The sequence below is a fragment of the Populus euphratica genome, unplaced genomic scaffold, assembly GCF_000495115.2.
Source record: "Populus euphratica unplaced genomic scaffold, PopEup_1.0 scaffold31.1, whole genome shotgun sequence".
Classification (NCBI taxonomy): domain Eukaryota; kingdom Viridiplantae; phylum Streptophyta; class Magnoliopsida; order Malpighiales; family Salicaceae; genus Populus; species Populus euphratica.
Window position 1 is genome coordinate 3,906,148 of NW_011499850.1, and position 18,399 is coordinate 3,924,546.

General features: G+C 35.8%; 2 protein-coding genes and 1 long non-coding RNA gene across 14 annotated transcripts; 2 read left to right on the plus strand and 1 right to left on the minus strand.

Annotated features, from left to right (window-relative positions):
* Nucleotides 1–3,191: 3,191 nt before the first annotated feature.
* On the minus strand, nucleotides 3,192–11,573 carry LOC105121268 (BNR/Asp-box repeat family protein). Of its 12 annotated transcripts, none has more exons than XM_011019842.1 (10): nucleotides 11,461–11,573; nucleotides 11,034–11,118; nucleotides 10,334–10,500; nucleotides 10,150–10,236; nucleotides 9,159–9,286; nucleotides 6,722–6,818; nucleotides 6,523–6,600; nucleotides 6,216–6,441; nucleotides 5,048–5,271; nucleotides 4,346–4,937 (listed from the first exon to the last, which is right to left on the minus strand). In XM_011019842.1, the coding sequence occupies exons 2-10, from the start codon at nucleotides 11,056–11,058 to the stop codon at nucleotides 4,914–4,916; spliced, it is 1,056 nt and encodes a 351-aa protein (XP_011018144.1). In that variant the 5' UTR covers nucleotides 11,059–11,118; nucleotides 11,461–11,573; the 3' UTR covers nucleotides 4,346–4,913. The 12 variants fall into 12 exon arrangements, with proteins under 12 accessions (XP_011018143.1, XP_011018142.1, XP_011018140.1 ...); XM_011019837.1 differs by having other exon boundaries at nucleotides 10,334–10,490; nucleotides 11,034–11,120; nucleotides 11,461–11,522; XM_011019841.1 differs by lacking the exons at nucleotides 5,048–5,271; nucleotides 11,461–11,573 and adding an exon at nucleotides 3,192–3,440 and having other exon boundaries at nucleotides 4,883–4,937; nucleotides 10,334–10,490; nucleotides 11,034–11,224.
* Nucleotides 5,515–9,148, plus strand: LOC105121267 (uncharacterized). The gene is made up of 3 exons (XR_841525.1): nucleotides 5,515–5,526; nucleotides 5,714–5,716; nucleotides 8,920–9,148. It is a non-coding gene; the product is annotated as an uncharacterized LOC105121267 (long non-coding RNA).
* Nucleotides 11,574–11,722: 149 nt separating the features above from the next.
* Nucleotides 11,723–16,174, plus strand: LOC105121266 (fasciclin-like arabinogalactan protein 4). The gene has a single exon (XM_011019835.1). The coding sequence runs from the start codon at nucleotides 11,859–11,861 to the stop codon at nucleotides 13,140–13,142; it is 1,284 nt and encodes a 427-aa protein (XP_011018137.1). The 5' UTR covers nucleotides 11,723–11,858; the 3' UTR covers nucleotides 13,143–16,174.
* The last annotated feature ends 2,225 nt before the right edge of the window (nucleotides 16,175–18,399 follow it).

The window sequence follows — 18,399 nt, forward strand, 5'->3', positions numbered from 1 at the left end:
TTTAATAAACTTAAGAAAAATAAAATATTAATAAGTTATTTTTTAATTTATTTTTTATTATATAACTACATATTAGAAAGTATTTTCTAACTTATTTTTTATTATATTACTAAAAATAAAAAAAAAATAATTTATTTTTTTGAAAGTCGCTTTTCCATAATTTATTTTAAAAAAATTATTTAATAAATTAAAAAAATATTAATAAATTTATTTTAATTTATTTTTTATTATATAACTAAATATTTTTTATTATATTACCAAAAATAAAAAAAATAATTCACTTTTTTCAAAGTAACTTTTCCATAATTTATTTAAAAAGAAATACTTTTTCTATATTTCAATCCTAAAGCAAACAGTACCCGGGGACAAGTAAAATAAAAATAAAGAAGCAATGAATGAACCTGCATGTAAGGAGAAGATCAGAAATAAAAGTTACACATTGACAAAACATGCACGCTGTATAACAGTATAAAAAGCTGGCGAGCCCAGAAAGGTTCATGTCATCAGAAGAAACAGGTGAAAAAGGAGGAGAAAGCATGGGAGCGCATATGCCAAAGGACAAAACATCTTTTGAACAAGTTGATGGAGAGATAACGAAAGCGTGAACAAAATGTATCTGTTCACACTCGGAAAGAGAAAGGAGAGAGTTTTAACTAGCTTGCTCGTACACTGAACCTCATCTTTCAACTTTTTCTTTCTTCTTGGAATCCTCCATGCCATCCCTTTCCTCTCTCCTTTTGAAACATTTAATGGCTGCAAAACTTTGAATCCAATAGCAGTGAGTGAAGGAAAAGATAACCCAGCCTCCTGCATTTAATGCCAAAAGCTGCTTCATCGTATGCCTGTGTCTCCACTGTCATGCAACTCCCGGGATTGCCGCCGGAGTTTAATTAAAGCCTTCGAGCTCAGGTTGGTTTTTTGACGAGATCGGCTTTGTTTTTCCAGCGGCGGTGCCTGCCGAGGTTTTTAAAGTTTTGATTTCTTTTTAAATATTGTTTTTTGATTGTTTTATTGTATTAATATTAGAAATATATTCTTAAATAAATAAATTTGAAAATCAACAACCTTATTACAATAGCAACACTGCATACGGGAAATAAAACTGTTCTTTGTTTACCGATTTTTATGTTACAAAATTTGGAGGGACATTACATTATTGCCTTGTAGATAATAGGACAAATAAATGGGGAATAAAAAAAGAAAAGCAAACTGTGTAAAAACACAGAGCTTGTGCAAATGACTGTTAGGACCAGTGAAATAGCGGTCGGAAAATTATCTGAGGTCCTGAAAGTCTCGGATTTTCAGGAGCCTGACACCGGTAAATGTTATGAAAAGAAAACTTTATTATTATTGTTGTTGTTTTCTTCTTCTGCTTTTACCATATCAGTACAGTCTTCAAAATGCTTTTGTAAATTGAAATATCTATAGTTGGGAATGACGGTGACATCATCAAAAGCATGATGCCTTGATGCTTGTTAAACATGGTTTAATTTTACGAGTTAACGTAAAAACTTGGTAATTTAGAATACAACAAGTCTTAAATAGAGGGGTTAGGACATGGGCGGAGCAATAAAGAAAAATTAAGAAAGACTAAGTTAAATTTTTAATTATTTTTAAAATATTTACAAGGAAGGAACTGGAAAAATAAATTCCCTACAGGGGCAGGGCCGGCACCCCCCACCTCCGCCACTGGGTTAGGATAATAATTTGGTAAAACTTGATGGATCTAATTAAACCCGATTATATTAAAAGATTATTTAAAGAAAATAAAGAACGAACCAAATTGCTTAGAATAAGATTTAAACCTTGAAATATGTATATTAGCTAGAAAAGTTTGTCAACTTGCTACGACCAGCAAGAATGTTTTAATAACATGCACGTACTTTCACTAAGTAGAAATTAAGCTAACAACTATGGTATTAATTTGGAGTAACATGCACTTGTGGTCACATAAAGTTGTTGAAATGTTAGCATTAATCACCTCTTAATTATAAATAATCAAACATCTAAGAACAACAATACCAAGTACTTTACTATTAAATCACAGGCTATTTGTTGATCTTAATGCTACTTCTATGTATTTAATGTGGTCTCCATGACCCGCACAAGAGATCTGTCCAACTTAATGCTCCAATTTATTTATTCATAGGAGTTACCATTGAATACTGAGAGGTAAATAAATTAAATGCTTCAAATTTGAAAAAAAAAATGTACAAAAGACCATTAATTTATTTAATTCAATATCCATGTCCCCCACAAGACATTTATTCAATTCAATGCTTCATTTGTTTATTTATAGAAGATATTGTGCTTTAAATCTGATAAAATACACGCAACAAAATATAATGATCTTAAAACGATAATCTCTGGCTTTTAATTAAGAAAAACAATAATTAAAGTCTCAGTATAATCACCACTTTCATGGGTTTTCCATTGGGATACACAAATGAAGCATCGCTGTATTATTACCACAAAAGATTTATATTTACCTGTTCTTAATTAGAGTATATGAACATGAAACAAATACTTTAGTTTTCCCAACCTCCATTTATAAACGAAGTAAATACTTGAGAGAAACTACATTTTTAGTTGTTGTTTGAAATTATATTTTTTAGTTTTCTAGGCAATGCGTTCTTTCTAGTAAAATGTACCATGAATATTATATTAGATAAATAAATAAACAGAGCATTACGATCGAGAGATGGTTTAGCGGTGAAGTACTTGATGTTCTTCTTGTCTTTGAAGATTAATGGTTTGACCCTAATATTGAATTGTTCATAGAGGATCCGACAATCGGGTGAAAGAGGAAGCACAATTTTATCATCAACTTGCAAGAATAGTCTATTCTACATCAAGTCCTTCAAGCTAAGAGATGTTTGCCATGGAATCCAAAGCGAATTTGGGAAAGAGACCAAGTTTTCAATAACGTTGTGGGCCTGTAATTGCAGCTTGCATTTGTCAATGAAATGATGTCCTGTGAACGGTCTAATCAATTTAACTAAATGGGAAAATCATCCAGTTTTCCATAATTTTTTTAGATTAAAAATACACTCATAATTTGAGAAACAAAGCTAAATTGTGTTCTGTAATCGTGGTTTATTGTGATTTTTAAAATAATGTTTTATTTAAAAATATCTGAAAATATTTTTTGTTTATAGATTTTATATCAACATATAATAACCATAAAACAATATCAATTGAATGCCTTTTCAAATTAAAAATACCTCTGAGAAAAATCAGGAATATAAACAACAGCCCCACGTCCTGAATTTCATGATTCGCGTTTTCACGTTTCACTGAATAAGGGTGACTTTTGGAGTGCTTGAAGAGTCATGCTCCTCAATTAAGGCAAGCATTCTGCAAATCTTCTCCATGCAAGTACTCAGAAGAAAGCTGACATTTACTCCTCTTTTCCACCAGGAGAAACGTGTATTATTTCACTGAGGACGTCAGTAACAAACAAGAAATTGCACTGTTAAGAACAACCATACCAAGCATTTTTCTTTATGTAAATTGATTGTCAGAAGGAAGAGAAATCTAGAAGACCGTCTCATTACATCACATGACCAAATGACTGGAGTTTGTAAAATTCTCGAGGACTCGGTACAAAATTGCCTGAGTCCCTGCATATCTCTCTTCATCACAAGACCTTGAACACGCCATTTACTTCACCCATACTAGCAATGCTGAACTACCATGAATCCCAAGTTTATTTTATATGGCATGGAAAATAAAGATAAACCAATTCCACCCAGAAGATATAAGAACAGAGATTGGAAGAGAGAAATACACAAGTTATAGACACTCTACATCATTCAACCGAGTAATTTGTCATATAAAATTTGCGTCTGTTATAATAAGAGATTGTTTAAACGTCTCTCCTGGAAAGAGTGATGCTATTTACCTACTTATTAAATGCAAATTATCGTATTTCAGCATTTCTTCTCCATCATTCCTCCATAACATATTGTGACGGCCATGGTGGCATTTAGATGATTAGAACGCCCATTCAGAATATCAGATTTAGTGAATTAACATCTATGCCTGTCCGCTTACCTATAATAATGTCTAAAGAAAACGGGGAGATGTAACCGGAGTATTTCAAACTATGTAACTATCCACCATTCTAAGAGGATTTACACATGATAAATTGCTTTTTCTTAGCTTTGAGTGATGTCCGCTTTACAGAAGTCTTGAATAAAATACTGTCTGAAAATCCAATCCTATGAAAACCTTTTCTTAGCTATAAGAATTTGTCTAATTAATGCATTTGACTGGAAAATGTTAATGGTATCAAATGCAGACCATCGCAGATGTAGAATTCCATAATAAACACAAGATTAACGAAAGAAGATTAACCTACAAAGTACCATACAACAGGAGCATGAAGGTACAGGTAACCAAGGTCCAGAATACATCATGACTATATAGGTCATATTTACATCATTTCTAAGGATGATAAATCAAATGAGTTTAAAACAGAAAAGGAAAAACATCAAAAATTTTACTGCTAGAAATCTTAACAAAATTAAACCGGTAACAACAATATATATGGCACAAACTTATGCGAAGCGGCAAATTACTGTTTCACAAGGACAGTGGCAGCTGTGACTAATTGGACCAACAAATACCAAAAAGCATAAATTGTGTACCATAATCTTGTTGGGTGAGTAGCAAGCACAAGAATGGATTTACAATTTTGATGAAAATATTATAATATTATAATTACTGAAAACAGATGAGAAAACAAGGATCATAATTTGTTTCAGACATGGAAAATACTTGTATGCTTTGAATTACTGAAAACATGCATATAGGAAAGCATGTCCATGCATTTAAATATGAACTCGTTACACTCTATAGAAACTGGTAGAGGAAATACCTTCTTAGCTTCCTTACTAATCTATTTAGCATCAACTTTGTTGAAGGACCACATGCTGCAAAATAGAAGTACAAGATGAAATTTTCTAGATGCTTCAAGTGGTTGCAAGAAAAAAAGGCTTTATCAAACTGAATGCATTTTCCACAGCACATATCATGTTAGTACCTTAATTTGTGTCCTATTGTAAGTGTAAGTGATATGAACAGAACCGTCACTAGCCTGGATAACCGCGGGATACGAGAATTCCATATCCAGTTCTTCCGCTAGTGTAATAACATCATGCCACGAGTCACCATCATCTTTGGACACAGCAACTTTAAGCACGCCCCTTGAGATTGTATTGTAAGCGAGCAAGACATGACCATCTTTTAGTTTAACCCCATCAATACCTAATGTAAAAACATAAGAGTGTCAACCACAACTTATATGAGGTAGCAAAGATAGTAGAAACCATGGGATCATGATCATTTTTTCTCTCTCTTGAAATAGCATTTTCTAGTTTTAGAAAAAAAAGCACAAGCAAATTGACATTGCAATCTTGTCTTATAATCTAAAAAGAAGCCCCAACCAGCGCTGTAGTTGATGAGCTGATGGTGTTAACAGTCCTACAAATCCACCTCACTCAACTATTGTGTGGGATTCAGGTTCTCTGGCCTATGTCTTACAGTGTGCAAAAGTGGAACAATGCATAACTCATTCCCAGCTACAAGTCAAATTTTCCTGCAGGGAGTGTGCTCTTTCACAAAGGTGCAAGATCTAAAAGGGAGGTGTTGTATGCTCCAACAACTGCTTCAGGGTTCTCTTGCCTATGCCTTATGGTGTGTAAAGCAGAATGTGGCATGCCTCGTTCTCAACTGCGTCAAATTGTTAAGCATGGTGTGCACTTTTTCATGAAGAAGCATGATTTAACAGGGAGAGCTTGTGTGCTTCAACAATAGCGAGTTGCATTTTGAGAGAGGCAATTCTACTCTTGGTTGAAACTCAAATTTTATTTCCCCTCATATTTAGAGTCAATTCCAAGTTCCAATTTAGATGTCGGATGTGAATGAGAGAGGTCTTGGATACATTAAAAGTCAAGCATGAAGATTCTAACAGCAACTCCAGCCAGATTTCTTGCTACAATTGCCTATGATATAATCGAGTATAATGCATATTGCATTATGTCTAGTGATAGAAATCTGACACTTGTTATGGCTAACCATGAAAACTAAGATGGGCTAAATATAATTTTCAAAATCTGATTAAGATACATTTATTCAACTAAACATTAACAAACCATTTAAATAACACCACGAAAAGATACAAGCTGCCACTCCAACTCTGGAATACTAACCTGAGTTTGGGTTGGGGAGTTCAGTGGGTTTTGCATAACCCCAGGTCACACCACCATCATAGGATTCTGACATACAAACTCTTCCAATGTCATCAAACGAACGCAATAAAACACGAAATGTCCCATATGCAGTCTGGAATGGTACTGGCTGAATCACACTAAGAGATGTATTTTCAACGTATATTGGGCCATGCTTTCTCCATGACCTACCTGCATCTGCAGTCACCTATTCACACAAGTCAAAAATATGTCAAATGTCCAAAACAGCATTAGATTCCAAGTGCTCAAGCAAATGAGTTGTTACAACCTCCATCCATGCACCCCAAGAATTCCAACTTTCTACAGATGATCCACAGAGCAAGGACCCATTTTCCAACAAGATTGGCTGCACAAGGGAATCACTTATTTTAAGGGAATCATAATAGCAACAATCAAGCTTCATTGTTGCTGATATAACTAGCATACTTGAGTCATTAGACAATATATTCTGATGTTTAGAACCACACCTTATTCTTTGACGGTCCTAATATGCCTGGAGGAAGTTGCTCTCTCTTTGACCAGGTAACACCTTTGTCATAAGACCGCTTCATGCATCCACTCCATCTGAGATTTAGCAAGTTAAAAGTAAGTAGAAGCAAGATAAGTCTCAGTAGCTAAATCCATTATCATTTCCAAAAGGAACTTTATAATGTAATTTAACATATAAAATTACATTCCAAAAGTTTAATTTTTTTTACTATGATAAGAACACAAATACATCCAAACCCAGACAGCAGTTAACTGCAAAACTGAGTGGTTATTATACAGCAAAGAGGGCAAGTTATATCTCTGACTAGTGTTCAGCTAAAGCCTCTTGGAAATCATTTATGACACGAATGCATGAAAGATTTAGCCTCTGTAGGGCCTGTTGACTCAACACCCCTAGTTGCAGCAGTGGTGGCAGCCCAATGGCAGCTTAGGGGTCTGCTAAACACTCTTGGAAACCCACAATGGCCTTTTTATCTCATTCTAAATTGTTCAAAACTGATTTTGGAAAAAACAGAGACAGTTGCTTTTGCCACCACTCAACATCAACAGCAGAGCCGATATATCCAGTTGATTAAATTTAACTCTCGAACGATATAGAGCCAATATAAGCATGATAGAGAATTCATTGGTAATAAATTCCAAAAGTAGTTTGGAGGATGAAGTTACTTAAAGCAATCCTCAAATCATATGGCTAGGCTTATGCTTATATCCACACCTCCTAATACTAAAAATATTGGGAGTTGTTAATACTGTGTTGTCAGAAACAGTCCTCTCTAGCTGTCCCAGACTCCCAAAGTATCTAAAATCTAAAATTTTATACTGAGAGGAGCAATGTTGTAGCTTAAAGTGCAATTTTGTTTGTATTTCAATTCTCTATAATCTTATGGATAAATAGCAGCATTCGCCAACAATTCCACAGAAGTGCACAGCAATAAACACAATTACAGTGAATTCAATGTTTAAATTATATGGAGTGAAGAGAAGAACAAACTCTAAGACCTTGTACTGTAGATATGAAAGAAGAGGCAGTTTCACAAAGTTAATAGTGGACCAACACGGCCACAAGCATATACTTGGTTTGACTCAGTAATCAGGAATCCAGCAGATTCAATGACTCCTGAGGAAATGGCATATCTATATAAAATGTATATCAACTTATGGAGTTATGCGCTTCAAACTAACATAATCATAAACATTCATCAAAATAGCAAAGCTTCCTGAGTTCACTATTGCTCTAAATTTCAACTTCTGCTTTTTTGTCCTTGTTGATTAAAAGTGAACTGTGCTAGAAGATGACTTTCAGTCACTTGATTTCTAGTTGTGTTTTTTTCTTTGCAGAGGAGAAATTTATAGTTGTGTAAATTTAGCAATTCTGTATTCTGTTGAGAATTATAAAGGTTATTTCTCCAAAGTCATGCAAAAGAAGTGGGCAAAGATCATGAATCAAAACTTCAACTGTTACCTTAAAACACCTTTCACACCACAAAAAAGAAACCCTCACAAACATAAATGCTTGGAATCTGACTATCCTACCTTACTTTTCCCTCTGACACCGTGAACCAAACACCACCTAAGAAGAAGGATAGAAAACCCAAAATCCTCCATGCTAAACCATCATAATCGCCTATGCTCTTGAATCCACAAGAACAAAGAATTATGAAAACTTTATCCATTAATGGCTCACTTCACATCAACCATAAATACTTGGAATCTAAACTTACCAGGCTTAATTTTTCCTAGGATACAGTAAACCAAATACTAAGGACAGAAAACCAAGAATCAACTGGGCTATACCTTTCAGACCTACAGGGACCACTTCTTGATTCTACAAGAACAAAGAATTTATAAAATCACACGACACAGAATAGGTGATTATACAATCACATTAAGTTCCTAAAAAGTCATAAAATACTTATGGAAACAAAAATCCTACTACAATAGGATACTGAATAGCCTGGAATAGTATAAGCACACCAAAATTCTCAGAGCTTCTAAAACATTTAAGCAAACAAAATTGCGATTACAATAAGATACTTAATAGTCTAAGAACAGAATATTCTTAAATAAACACGATTATAAATTATTGACAGAAGTAGCCATCTTGTATGGCATCAAAAGTTTTTTTGTGTTCAATTTTCCCCAAAAGGATTATGAATTCACAAATTTAACTTTTCAGTCACTTCAATGTGGCATAATTTTCTCACGCAGAATGTATGGTGTCAAGACAGACTTGAATAATGTATACCATTCTGTATTCCATGCAATATACAAGGTCAGAACAACCTTTTGTGTTTTTGAAATCAGATGAAAACATATGAATTTAGCAACAACCAACACACTTGAACACTATTTAGGGAAGCTTGACTACAAAAATTAACAGTTTAAATGGAAAACAATTGAGATTGGAAGTTTTACTTTTGGACCTCTTGACCGACTTTATAGAACAGAAGTAACTCCTCTGATGCCAGTTTGAATAGCACAGGGTTCCACATAGGAACATCAAGCTGATCATCAACGATGATGGGTGATTGCCAATAACCATCCTGCACATCAGATACCCACTCATATGAGATAAACCATCTTAAAATCCAAAGAGGCAAAATAACAGGTAATTTGAGAAAGAATCAATTACTTACAGAAGTGATTGAAGGTCGACTAAGTCAAGAGGGCTTAGTAGAAGTTAATGAATCAATCAATATGTCCAGGATCTTCCTAAAACTGCCTTTTTGCATTAATCTTTTGAATCAAACGACCAGTTAATTGATGCCACTTATTTTACAGAGGAAGTGAACTTTACTACTGAAAAGAATGAACTTTACTACTGGAAAGAAGAATTTAATGTGTTGAAACAAAACCTATCCATTTATTTTTCTATTGCTCACTGGCTTGGGATATATGTGGGACAAGATTCTTGTGATTTGTAGAGAACAGTGGATTTCCCATGACAAGACAGATGGAGAACTAGTTATTGATTAATTTAATGTTTTCAGAAGGAAGATCATAAGAACTTGAGGTTGCATTCCTTGTAGGGTGTGTTTGAATGGAGTTGAGTTCAAGACTTCTCAAGTATCTCCGTGGAGGCACTGTTTGATAATTTTTTGGTCTCCTTTGAGCACTACAGCAGCGGCTTTAGGGATAATCTCATTAGCAACTATGCAGAAGTATTGAAACCCTTGTTAATTTGAATTTTCTAATCTTTCTTATGTTTTTGAGTCTTCCTTTCTTTCTAATATTTTTTTTTCTTTTGAGCAAAATAAAATACTACTAGGGGAGGAAATACTAAAGAGCGTATCCTACAAGTTTACAGTCATGAAAACAAACTTTTTGGAAAAATTAGATGCATCATCAATAAGTGGCATACAATTAAATCAGAAAGTGATCCAGCAGACAGAGGAAGAATAATTACTTTGTATGTCTGTATCCAAATCTTCACATCAGGTGCTCCCTCTTTTGTACCTCCAAAATAAGCAACCAAAAAGTGATCTTTATCAACCTGCACAAAGCACAGATCAGCACAACATTAAAAAGCTCTGTTCGTGAAGACATGCTGCAAGAATTTGAAGTCAGATTGTTTAACTCCAATGGAAAACCTCAACAATGGTAGAGGCGTGACAGCTATTGAAGGGAGAAGAGTTTGCAGGAAATGTGAACTCCTCTTTCACTAGCTGCCAGTTGTGACAGTCTTTGCTCATATTTGAAATCTTTGGCTGCAGAACCGTATAATTTGTGTTTATTCCAGCGACCTTCCTGAAGAGAACTTGGAACATTTACAGGTCTTAAGAACAATAAAAAAGCACACAGAAGCACAGAAACAAATGTATAGAGGAGATAACATTACCATTTACGATGAACAAAATAAGGATAACAGCAACAAAAATAATAATAAAAAGAAAAAATGCTGGCTCTTTCTCTGTGTTCGTTTGCCCTAGGTGAACATCTCTGACATTTTGGTTGTAATGTACTCTTTTTGGCCGTGATAAACATTCATTACGGGCCCCTCATGGTTTCAAGTAAGGCATAACTTCATTAATTTCCCACGTATGGTGTGCATGACAATAATAGAGTACAATTTGTTTCTGTCAATAGTTTCTCACTATGATTGTTCTAAACAAGGGAAACACATGTTAAAAACTTGCGGCAAATAGAATATATCTGAGAAGTAGATTCCTTCTACAATTGGGTGCAGGAATGCAGGGGCATACTTCAGCAAATTAAGCACTAAAACTAGCATCAACATCAATCAGTTTAAAAAATCAAAGATAAAGAGAAAAGAAAGGGGGGAAAGACAACCTGCTAGGACGCTTATAAAAGTCATGAAGTAATTGCCGGTAGGTGTGCAATCTGATAGTGTTAGAACTCAAGAACTCATGATTGACTTTGAAGGGACCACGAAAATCAGAGAAATTGGACATACAAAACAACAATAATAAGATCATCAAAGAAAACAAGAAAAGAAGTAACACAGTGCTCCTAAATGATTTCCACATTTCTACGAAAGTCTGTTTCTATATCTAGGTTTTCTCAAAGCAATTCAATTTCGTATGTACATACAGGGATTGCATAAACACGCATTCATGTGCGCGCGCGCGCGCGTGTGTAGAGATAGAGAGAGAGAGAATCCTAAAGAAAGAAAGTCAACATAACAGAAGCAAAAGAAGAGCACCCACTATGGATTAATCAAATAGCATGACAGAATAAAAAAGAGAAGCAATCGTACCTCATACAGTGATGCCATGAAAATAAGGGGGGGGGGGGGGGGACTTTCGAGAGGAGAGAGAGAGAGAGAGAGAGGCGTATTAAAAAAATTGTTTACGGACCTCTAAGGAAGAGAGTAATGCAAGAAAGTGGGCACCGCTGCCTGACAGCTGAGGTTACTCTTCAGCTTAGCTTCAAATATTATAACAAAGCCCCTCAAAGATCATAACTTTATGCACTGCCCCCTCAAAAAAATATAATTAACACCCCCCCCCAAGATTGAAACTTTTGGTCATTCCTCCCCTAAAAAACACATTTTCCTGCTCTACACCAAAATGAATCTCAATCCTCTTCACTCACTCACTGTCTCTCACTCCTTGCAGTCTCTCTGCTGCATCCTGAAAAAGTAAATCCAAGGGGATGGCACCAATCAATCCAGCCATTTCCCATATTACCCCACCAACCACACTAACCTATTTCCTCCTCCTCCTCCTCGCCACCACCACGACTACCACCCCAATTTTAGCCATAACCAATTTAACAGCCCTCCTCTCCTCCTTCCCTGACTTCTCCTCCTTCACTTCCCTCATCACCTCCATACCCTCTCTAACCTCAGACCTTTCTGACCGATCTGCCCTTACTCTCTTAGTCATTCCAAATTCTTACCTTTCCTCCTCTTTAGACCTCACGCGCCGCCTCTCTCCATCTGCCCTCGCCGACCTCCTTCGTTACCACATCCTCCTCCAATACCTCTCTTCCTCCGACCTCCACCAAGTTCCCCCGTCTGGGGCCCTCATTACCACCCTCTTCCAAACCACCGGCCGTGCCTCCTCTAACTCTGGCTCTGTTAACATCACTCGAAACCCAGTAACAAATGCAATCACTATCTCCTCTCCATCCCCATTTTCCTCCTCAAACGCCACGGTTTTGTCCTTGATAAAGACTCTTCCTTACAATGTTTCCATAATTTCAGTGAATTCTCTGTTAGTCCCATATGGTTTTGATTTGATGGCATCAGAAACAAGGCCTACATTGGGTTTGAATATCACTAAAGCATTACTTGATGGCCACAGTTTTTTGGTCGCAGCTTCTTTGTTATCTGCTTCTGGAGTAGTACAGGAATTTGAAGCTGATGAAGGAGGAGCTGGGATAACTCTTTTTGTGCCTACAGATTCTGCTTTTTCAGATCTGTCGGCAACTGCTATCAGTCTACAATCATTGCCAGCTGATAAGAAAGCTGATGTCTTAAAATTTCATGTCTTGCATTCCTATTACCCTCTGGGTTCCTTGGAGTCTATCGTTAATCCTGTGCAGCCTACATTGGCTACTGAAGATATGGGTGCTGGCAGTTTTACGCTGAATATTTCGAGGGTTAATGGGTCAGTTGCGATTGATTCAGGGATTGTTCAGGCGTCTGTTACGCAGACTGTTTTTGACCAGAACCCTGTTGTCATTTTTGGTGTTTCGAAAGTGCTTTTGCCTAAAGAGATTTTTGGGAGGAATCCTGTGTTGACTAATAAGCCAGGGAATACTGATATGGGAAATTCACAGCCGCCAGTTAGTGCTTTGTCACCAGAGAATTCGCCGAAAATGCTGTCGTCTGCTCCAGGTGTTAGAGAAGAGATTAAGTCTGGAGTTGGAGGGTTGCAGTGGTTGAGTGCTCTACATTTGCTTTGTGTTGTTTTTGTATGCAATTGTATTTAGTGGTATGTGTTTTAATTATTTTGCACTTGATAATCAAAGATTTTTTTTTTTTTTGGGGGGGTGGGGGGGTGTACACTTTATTGAATTGAATTTGGCTACAAAAGTAGCTTTTTTTCTGCTTTTCTTTGTATGTGGCACTGTAGAGGGAGATGTCTAAGTGTGAATTGTGTAGCTTCTTGAATAATTTATATCATAAGAGCATCATATTTTCTCTGGCAGTTCTGCACTTATTTTTTGGCACTTGTTATGAAAATTTGATAAGAGTAAATGGAGTTTTTTTTTCATGATTTTGGGCCGCTTTTTATGTTCTGTGACAGTGTTGAACTTATTATGAGGTTTGAAACATTGAATTCTAACATTGATATCTCCTTTATGTTTCACCTTTTCAAGCCATAACGGGTATTGATTTTTTTATGTCCAAACCAATCTCCACGATGTGTTCTTCCCTAGTGCACCCTTGACAGCACATGCTTTATCCTAGAAACAACAAACAAATTGGTGTGGCAGCAGGGTATGCTTGTATGTTGCATTGTTGATCTCATTGGTACTTCTGTTTACTTTTATAGTGTATGATTGAGGAGAAATTTGAGTTTGCAAAATTACCGGTTGTTGGCTTGTTTTGTTTGGGAGTTCCAAGTGAAGGCTTTGAATATGTCAAAGGCTTATGATTTTACAGGTAGCAAGTAGTTTTCCTACAATCAGTTTATGCAGCGATGAGAGCTTCAAGTTGCAGGGGAGACAGCCTGGTTCTAGCTCCGATATTGGTGGTATCAACGGCAGTTAGGATTGCAAAATGCTAAGTAGATCTTAGGATTTGGGTGTGACTAGCTTTTTGTTGCCCAAATTCAAGTGTGAATGCATTCTCATCACTTTGGTCTTGATTTGGTGTGGTTATATTGGATTTTTCTTTGATTAAGGAAAAGAGGATCTTTCTAATCTTCTGTTGTTTTTAGCTTTTGGGTGAATTTACAAAAAGATGAATGGTTACAGGCACTGGGGAGTCCGGTTTCAATTTCCTTGCATGCAAGGGCCAAGCAAGGTAATGCCTTCTGAATCTGACTAGGTATTATTGATTTCTTTTTTCTTCTCTCTCTCTCTCTGTTTTCTTTTCTTCTTATTCTTTTTTTTTTTTCAATTCAACTGTGTTGTCTGGCTGCTGGGTGTGCTATTGTAATTTATTGTTATTCCAGTTCAATAATGATTGATTAATTGCTTTTACTTGATTGGTATCATTGCAGTCTTTAATCTGGTCAATAAGCACTCATCAAAATAAAACTATAGACCCGCTTCTCGCAAGAACACTTTAAAAAAAATTACAAGATGTTTCTTTTTAGTGTTGCAAGTCATTAATCATTGGAAGAAAACAATGTGAGATTTGAAGTGAATGATGGTCATGGAACCAGAGGCTGGTTAGTTTCAAACTCATTTGTGCCCTCTCTTGTGGTCCATAACCTATTTATAGGATCATACTTTACTGATAAAAAATAAACGGTTCTTAAATTTATTGATGACAATCCTATGAACCTGTTTTTGAAAAGCTTTAAGGGAAGGTCCTTGTGCTTGCTACAATAAATGCTGCTGGCTCAATTGGGAAATACTATTTGTTGAGGTTTCCATTCAGAAATAGTATTTCGTAGTATAGAGGAGCTTATAACTGGTTTTCTTTTGGCTTTAACTGATTTCCATTCTCAATCTATTTCTAGGTCTAGATTACAATTAGGGCAACATCTAGATCTATGGTTTTATTTTTTCAAACCAAGATTTTGGCCGGTCATTTTTATTTTGATTCTGTGTTTATCAAGACATTGACCCATTTTGAAGTTTAATGGATCATGTCAAATTGTTTGATCTAGAGCAATCCCACTAGGATCTTGATAAGCATGCAGCACCATATTTTATGAAAGCAGTCTAGTTCTAGTTCAATGGGACATTTGGGTTAAGGAAAAGCAACCTTGTAATGACTGCAGATTTATTTGCTGAAGTGGTATAAAGTTAATCAGCCTAAGGGAAACAGAGGTCTGGAGTTAAAGAAATAGGTAACCTTGTGCTGAAACTTCCATCATGAAATAAGAGGCATTATGAAATTAGCTTTCATGATAAAATTAGCTTTCATGATAAAATGGAGCTGTGGATAGGGCTTCAATGCATAAGTACAGTAGTAACTACTAAGATAGTGTTCCATGTTAGGACTGGGGTCAAAGGCTGTGATTCTCACTTGTGGAAGGGCATTTGGGTGTCTTGAGTAAACATGTGAGCAAGCACTAGAAGGATTGTGGGGAAGGGGCAATATTCACTTTCTGGTGAGATACATGGATTGAGATAGAGCCCTATTGCTGACAATGAATTTCCATCCTATCCCAGAAGCTTGTTGGTATTCTAAAGCAGTGGAGTGGGTTGGTGATGTTGGAGAATAGGCCTGGAACACGTTTTCCATTTGGTGCCTTGTGATCTTGCTCTGAAGATTTACTCATGAACCTCTCCTACAAAGCTGAGGAGAGAGACAGATAAATCCATGAAAGAACTGGCGATAGGAAGTTCTCTGTCAAGTTTGCTTAACCTTCTTGAAGGAGATTTCTGGAGTAACTCAAGGTACAAGTGGAGGTTAGATTGGAAATGGAAAAGGCCACACATGATTCTCTATATCTCCTGGCTGATACAGAACAAGAGATTTTCAACAAATGAGCTTTTAGAGGAACCTGGAATCTAACAGACCCTGTTACTTGACACCTGTGCATTACTAATGAGTGAAGAGGAGAACATGTGCGTAGGGACTGCTATTTGGCCAAGTGCTTGGTTCTCTTCTGGATGAGAAGGACAAGGTCACTTCTTTTTTTTTCCCCGAAAGATCATAGTGAATGGTTGTATTATAAGCTTAGAGAAGTGTGTGACAAGGCCATGGTTGAAGATTGGGCTCTCATCTTTGAAGTCACAAGCTGGCAAGATTGGAGATGGATGAATGGTTATATATTTAACAATATTCTGGTGGATAGCAAGCTAGCCATCTTCAAGTTTCACAGGTTTTTTGCAGAAGTTAAGCTGGCCAACTCTATTAACTTCTTTGAAGCCAACAAGAAAGCATATAGACTTGCTGGCTAGCAACAACTGCAAAAAGGATGGATGAAGTAGAATGCTGATGCGTTTTTTTTTTTTTTTTCAGGGCTGATAGCATTGCTAATTTTTTATGTGATTGCAGCGGCATCATCCTTGGTATGTTTCCTGCTCTTGTGGTTTTCAAACCTAGCTGAAGTCACTGCCATCATCAAGGCTTTAGTGATTACTGCTTTAAATCATCTGCTGCTTCACTGTTTGATTCTGGTGGAATCAGACTACTATTGTTATTAGTTTGTTTTAATAAAGAATCGGATTGGCCTTGGACGTATCATCAAGTGTTTCTCACCATTTCCCCTTTAGGAAGATCATTCCTGAGACTCTCTTCTGTCATGTCTAGCTTGAAGCCAATTTTTTTTGCAGACCATCTTGCTGCACTAGGAGTTGCTAGAAATGCTGATTTATACCCTAGGTTTGATTCTGATGAGCTTTAATCTTGTCCCAGTTCTGATGCAAGGAATGTACTGCTGTTTCATTGGAGTTGGAACTACTCTTTTGGCTTCTCTGGCATCTTTTGGCTACTCCTGTGAGTTTGCTGATTTTTGGGTCTAAAGATTGTTAGTTTATGTGCTCTTTTGCTGCTGGAACTCTTCTGCTGCTGAATTTCCAGGAGCTTTGCAATGCATCTTAATCCTGCTTGTTTTCGTGCACTCTATGTTTCTAGACTTTTTCTGTCACTAATATAGCATCTCTGTCTGTATCCATTTCTATTCTGGTATCGTTTAATCTTTGGTTTGATGGCGGGCTGCTGTCATTGATTTCTCTAGTGTGTTTCTTGATCACCTGGGTGATGTTTGGAGAAGTTTCTAATTGAATGAGCATGCTCATGATTATTTTTGTTGACCTAGTGTTTTTGGATGTTTAGGTTGCCCAAACAATTTTCGAGGCTCTTCAGTGTCAGTGTCTTCTTTTATTAGTTTCTTCATCATTTTGTGATAGCTTTTGTGTTGATACTCGCAGTCTCATTTTTGTCCAAGTTTGTGTGTTTTTGTTTATTAATGGTTTATAATATTTCCTCTGGTTTATCAAGAAAAGAAAATAACTAGGCTACCGAGGGGGCTTGTAGGGAAAACCCAGTATGGTAGATGTAGGAGGCTTAATCAGGCACCAATGTGGTGCTCGGTGAAGTGGTTTGCATAGAAGAGAGCCTGTGTTTTTGGCAGCTGAGGTGGATATGGGCAGTTCTGACAGGCTGAGAAATGGCTTGGAATTTACAGGTTTCAAACATTGATCCTTTGAAGCAGATCCACAAGTTGGTGCAGCCATGGTTCAGTCAAGCATACAGGTGCTACTTTGCTTGTGATCAAAGCTCAAGCCTCTTCTGCAACTCCTGGATAGGGACTCAAGTGAACCATTAATTTTGTCACCTCAACAAGGAAGCAAACATTGACTTTAGATTCACTTATGTTCCAATATATTTTCAGTTTGCGGTTTTAATGTATCCAAATAATATTATCTAAAAAAAAATATTTTTTAATGATTTGAAAATATAAAAAATTTAATTTCAAATAAAAATAATAATAATAATTTCAAATTTTACTCAACTCTTAGTCTCTTACCAATTAAATGGCCCATGTGATGCTGCGAGTTAAATTTTTTACATAAAAAATATTTAAAAAGATAAGATTTAAAAGTATTAGGGTTTTTTTTATAAAGTTATATTCAAGAGTTTTAGATTTGATTACAATATCGGATCTTAAAATAATATTGATAATAATATTAAATTTTAAAAATTCAAGTTTAAATGGATCTAACTGTAATATCAAATTCAATAGTTTTGGATATGGGTTTAGCTCTAAAGTTATGTTATAAAAGTATGATATCTAAATAGATTAATTAAAAATTCAATAGTTTTGGATATGGGTTTAGCTGCAAAGTTATATTATAAAAGTATGATACCTAAATAGATTAATTAAAAAAATAAAAACTAACATGAAAAAAAAAACTAATGAAGAAAAAAAATATTAATTAACTAGGTTAACTTGCTAAACCTGAGATCCGTGTCATTAAAGTCTGATAACTAAATAGAAAAAAAATTAATATCAACAAACTAATAAAAAAAATTAATTAAAAAAAAAACATCAGCATTCACTGTAGATTATAATGTGTAGTCTACGGTTAATATCAACAAACTAAATAAAAAAAATAA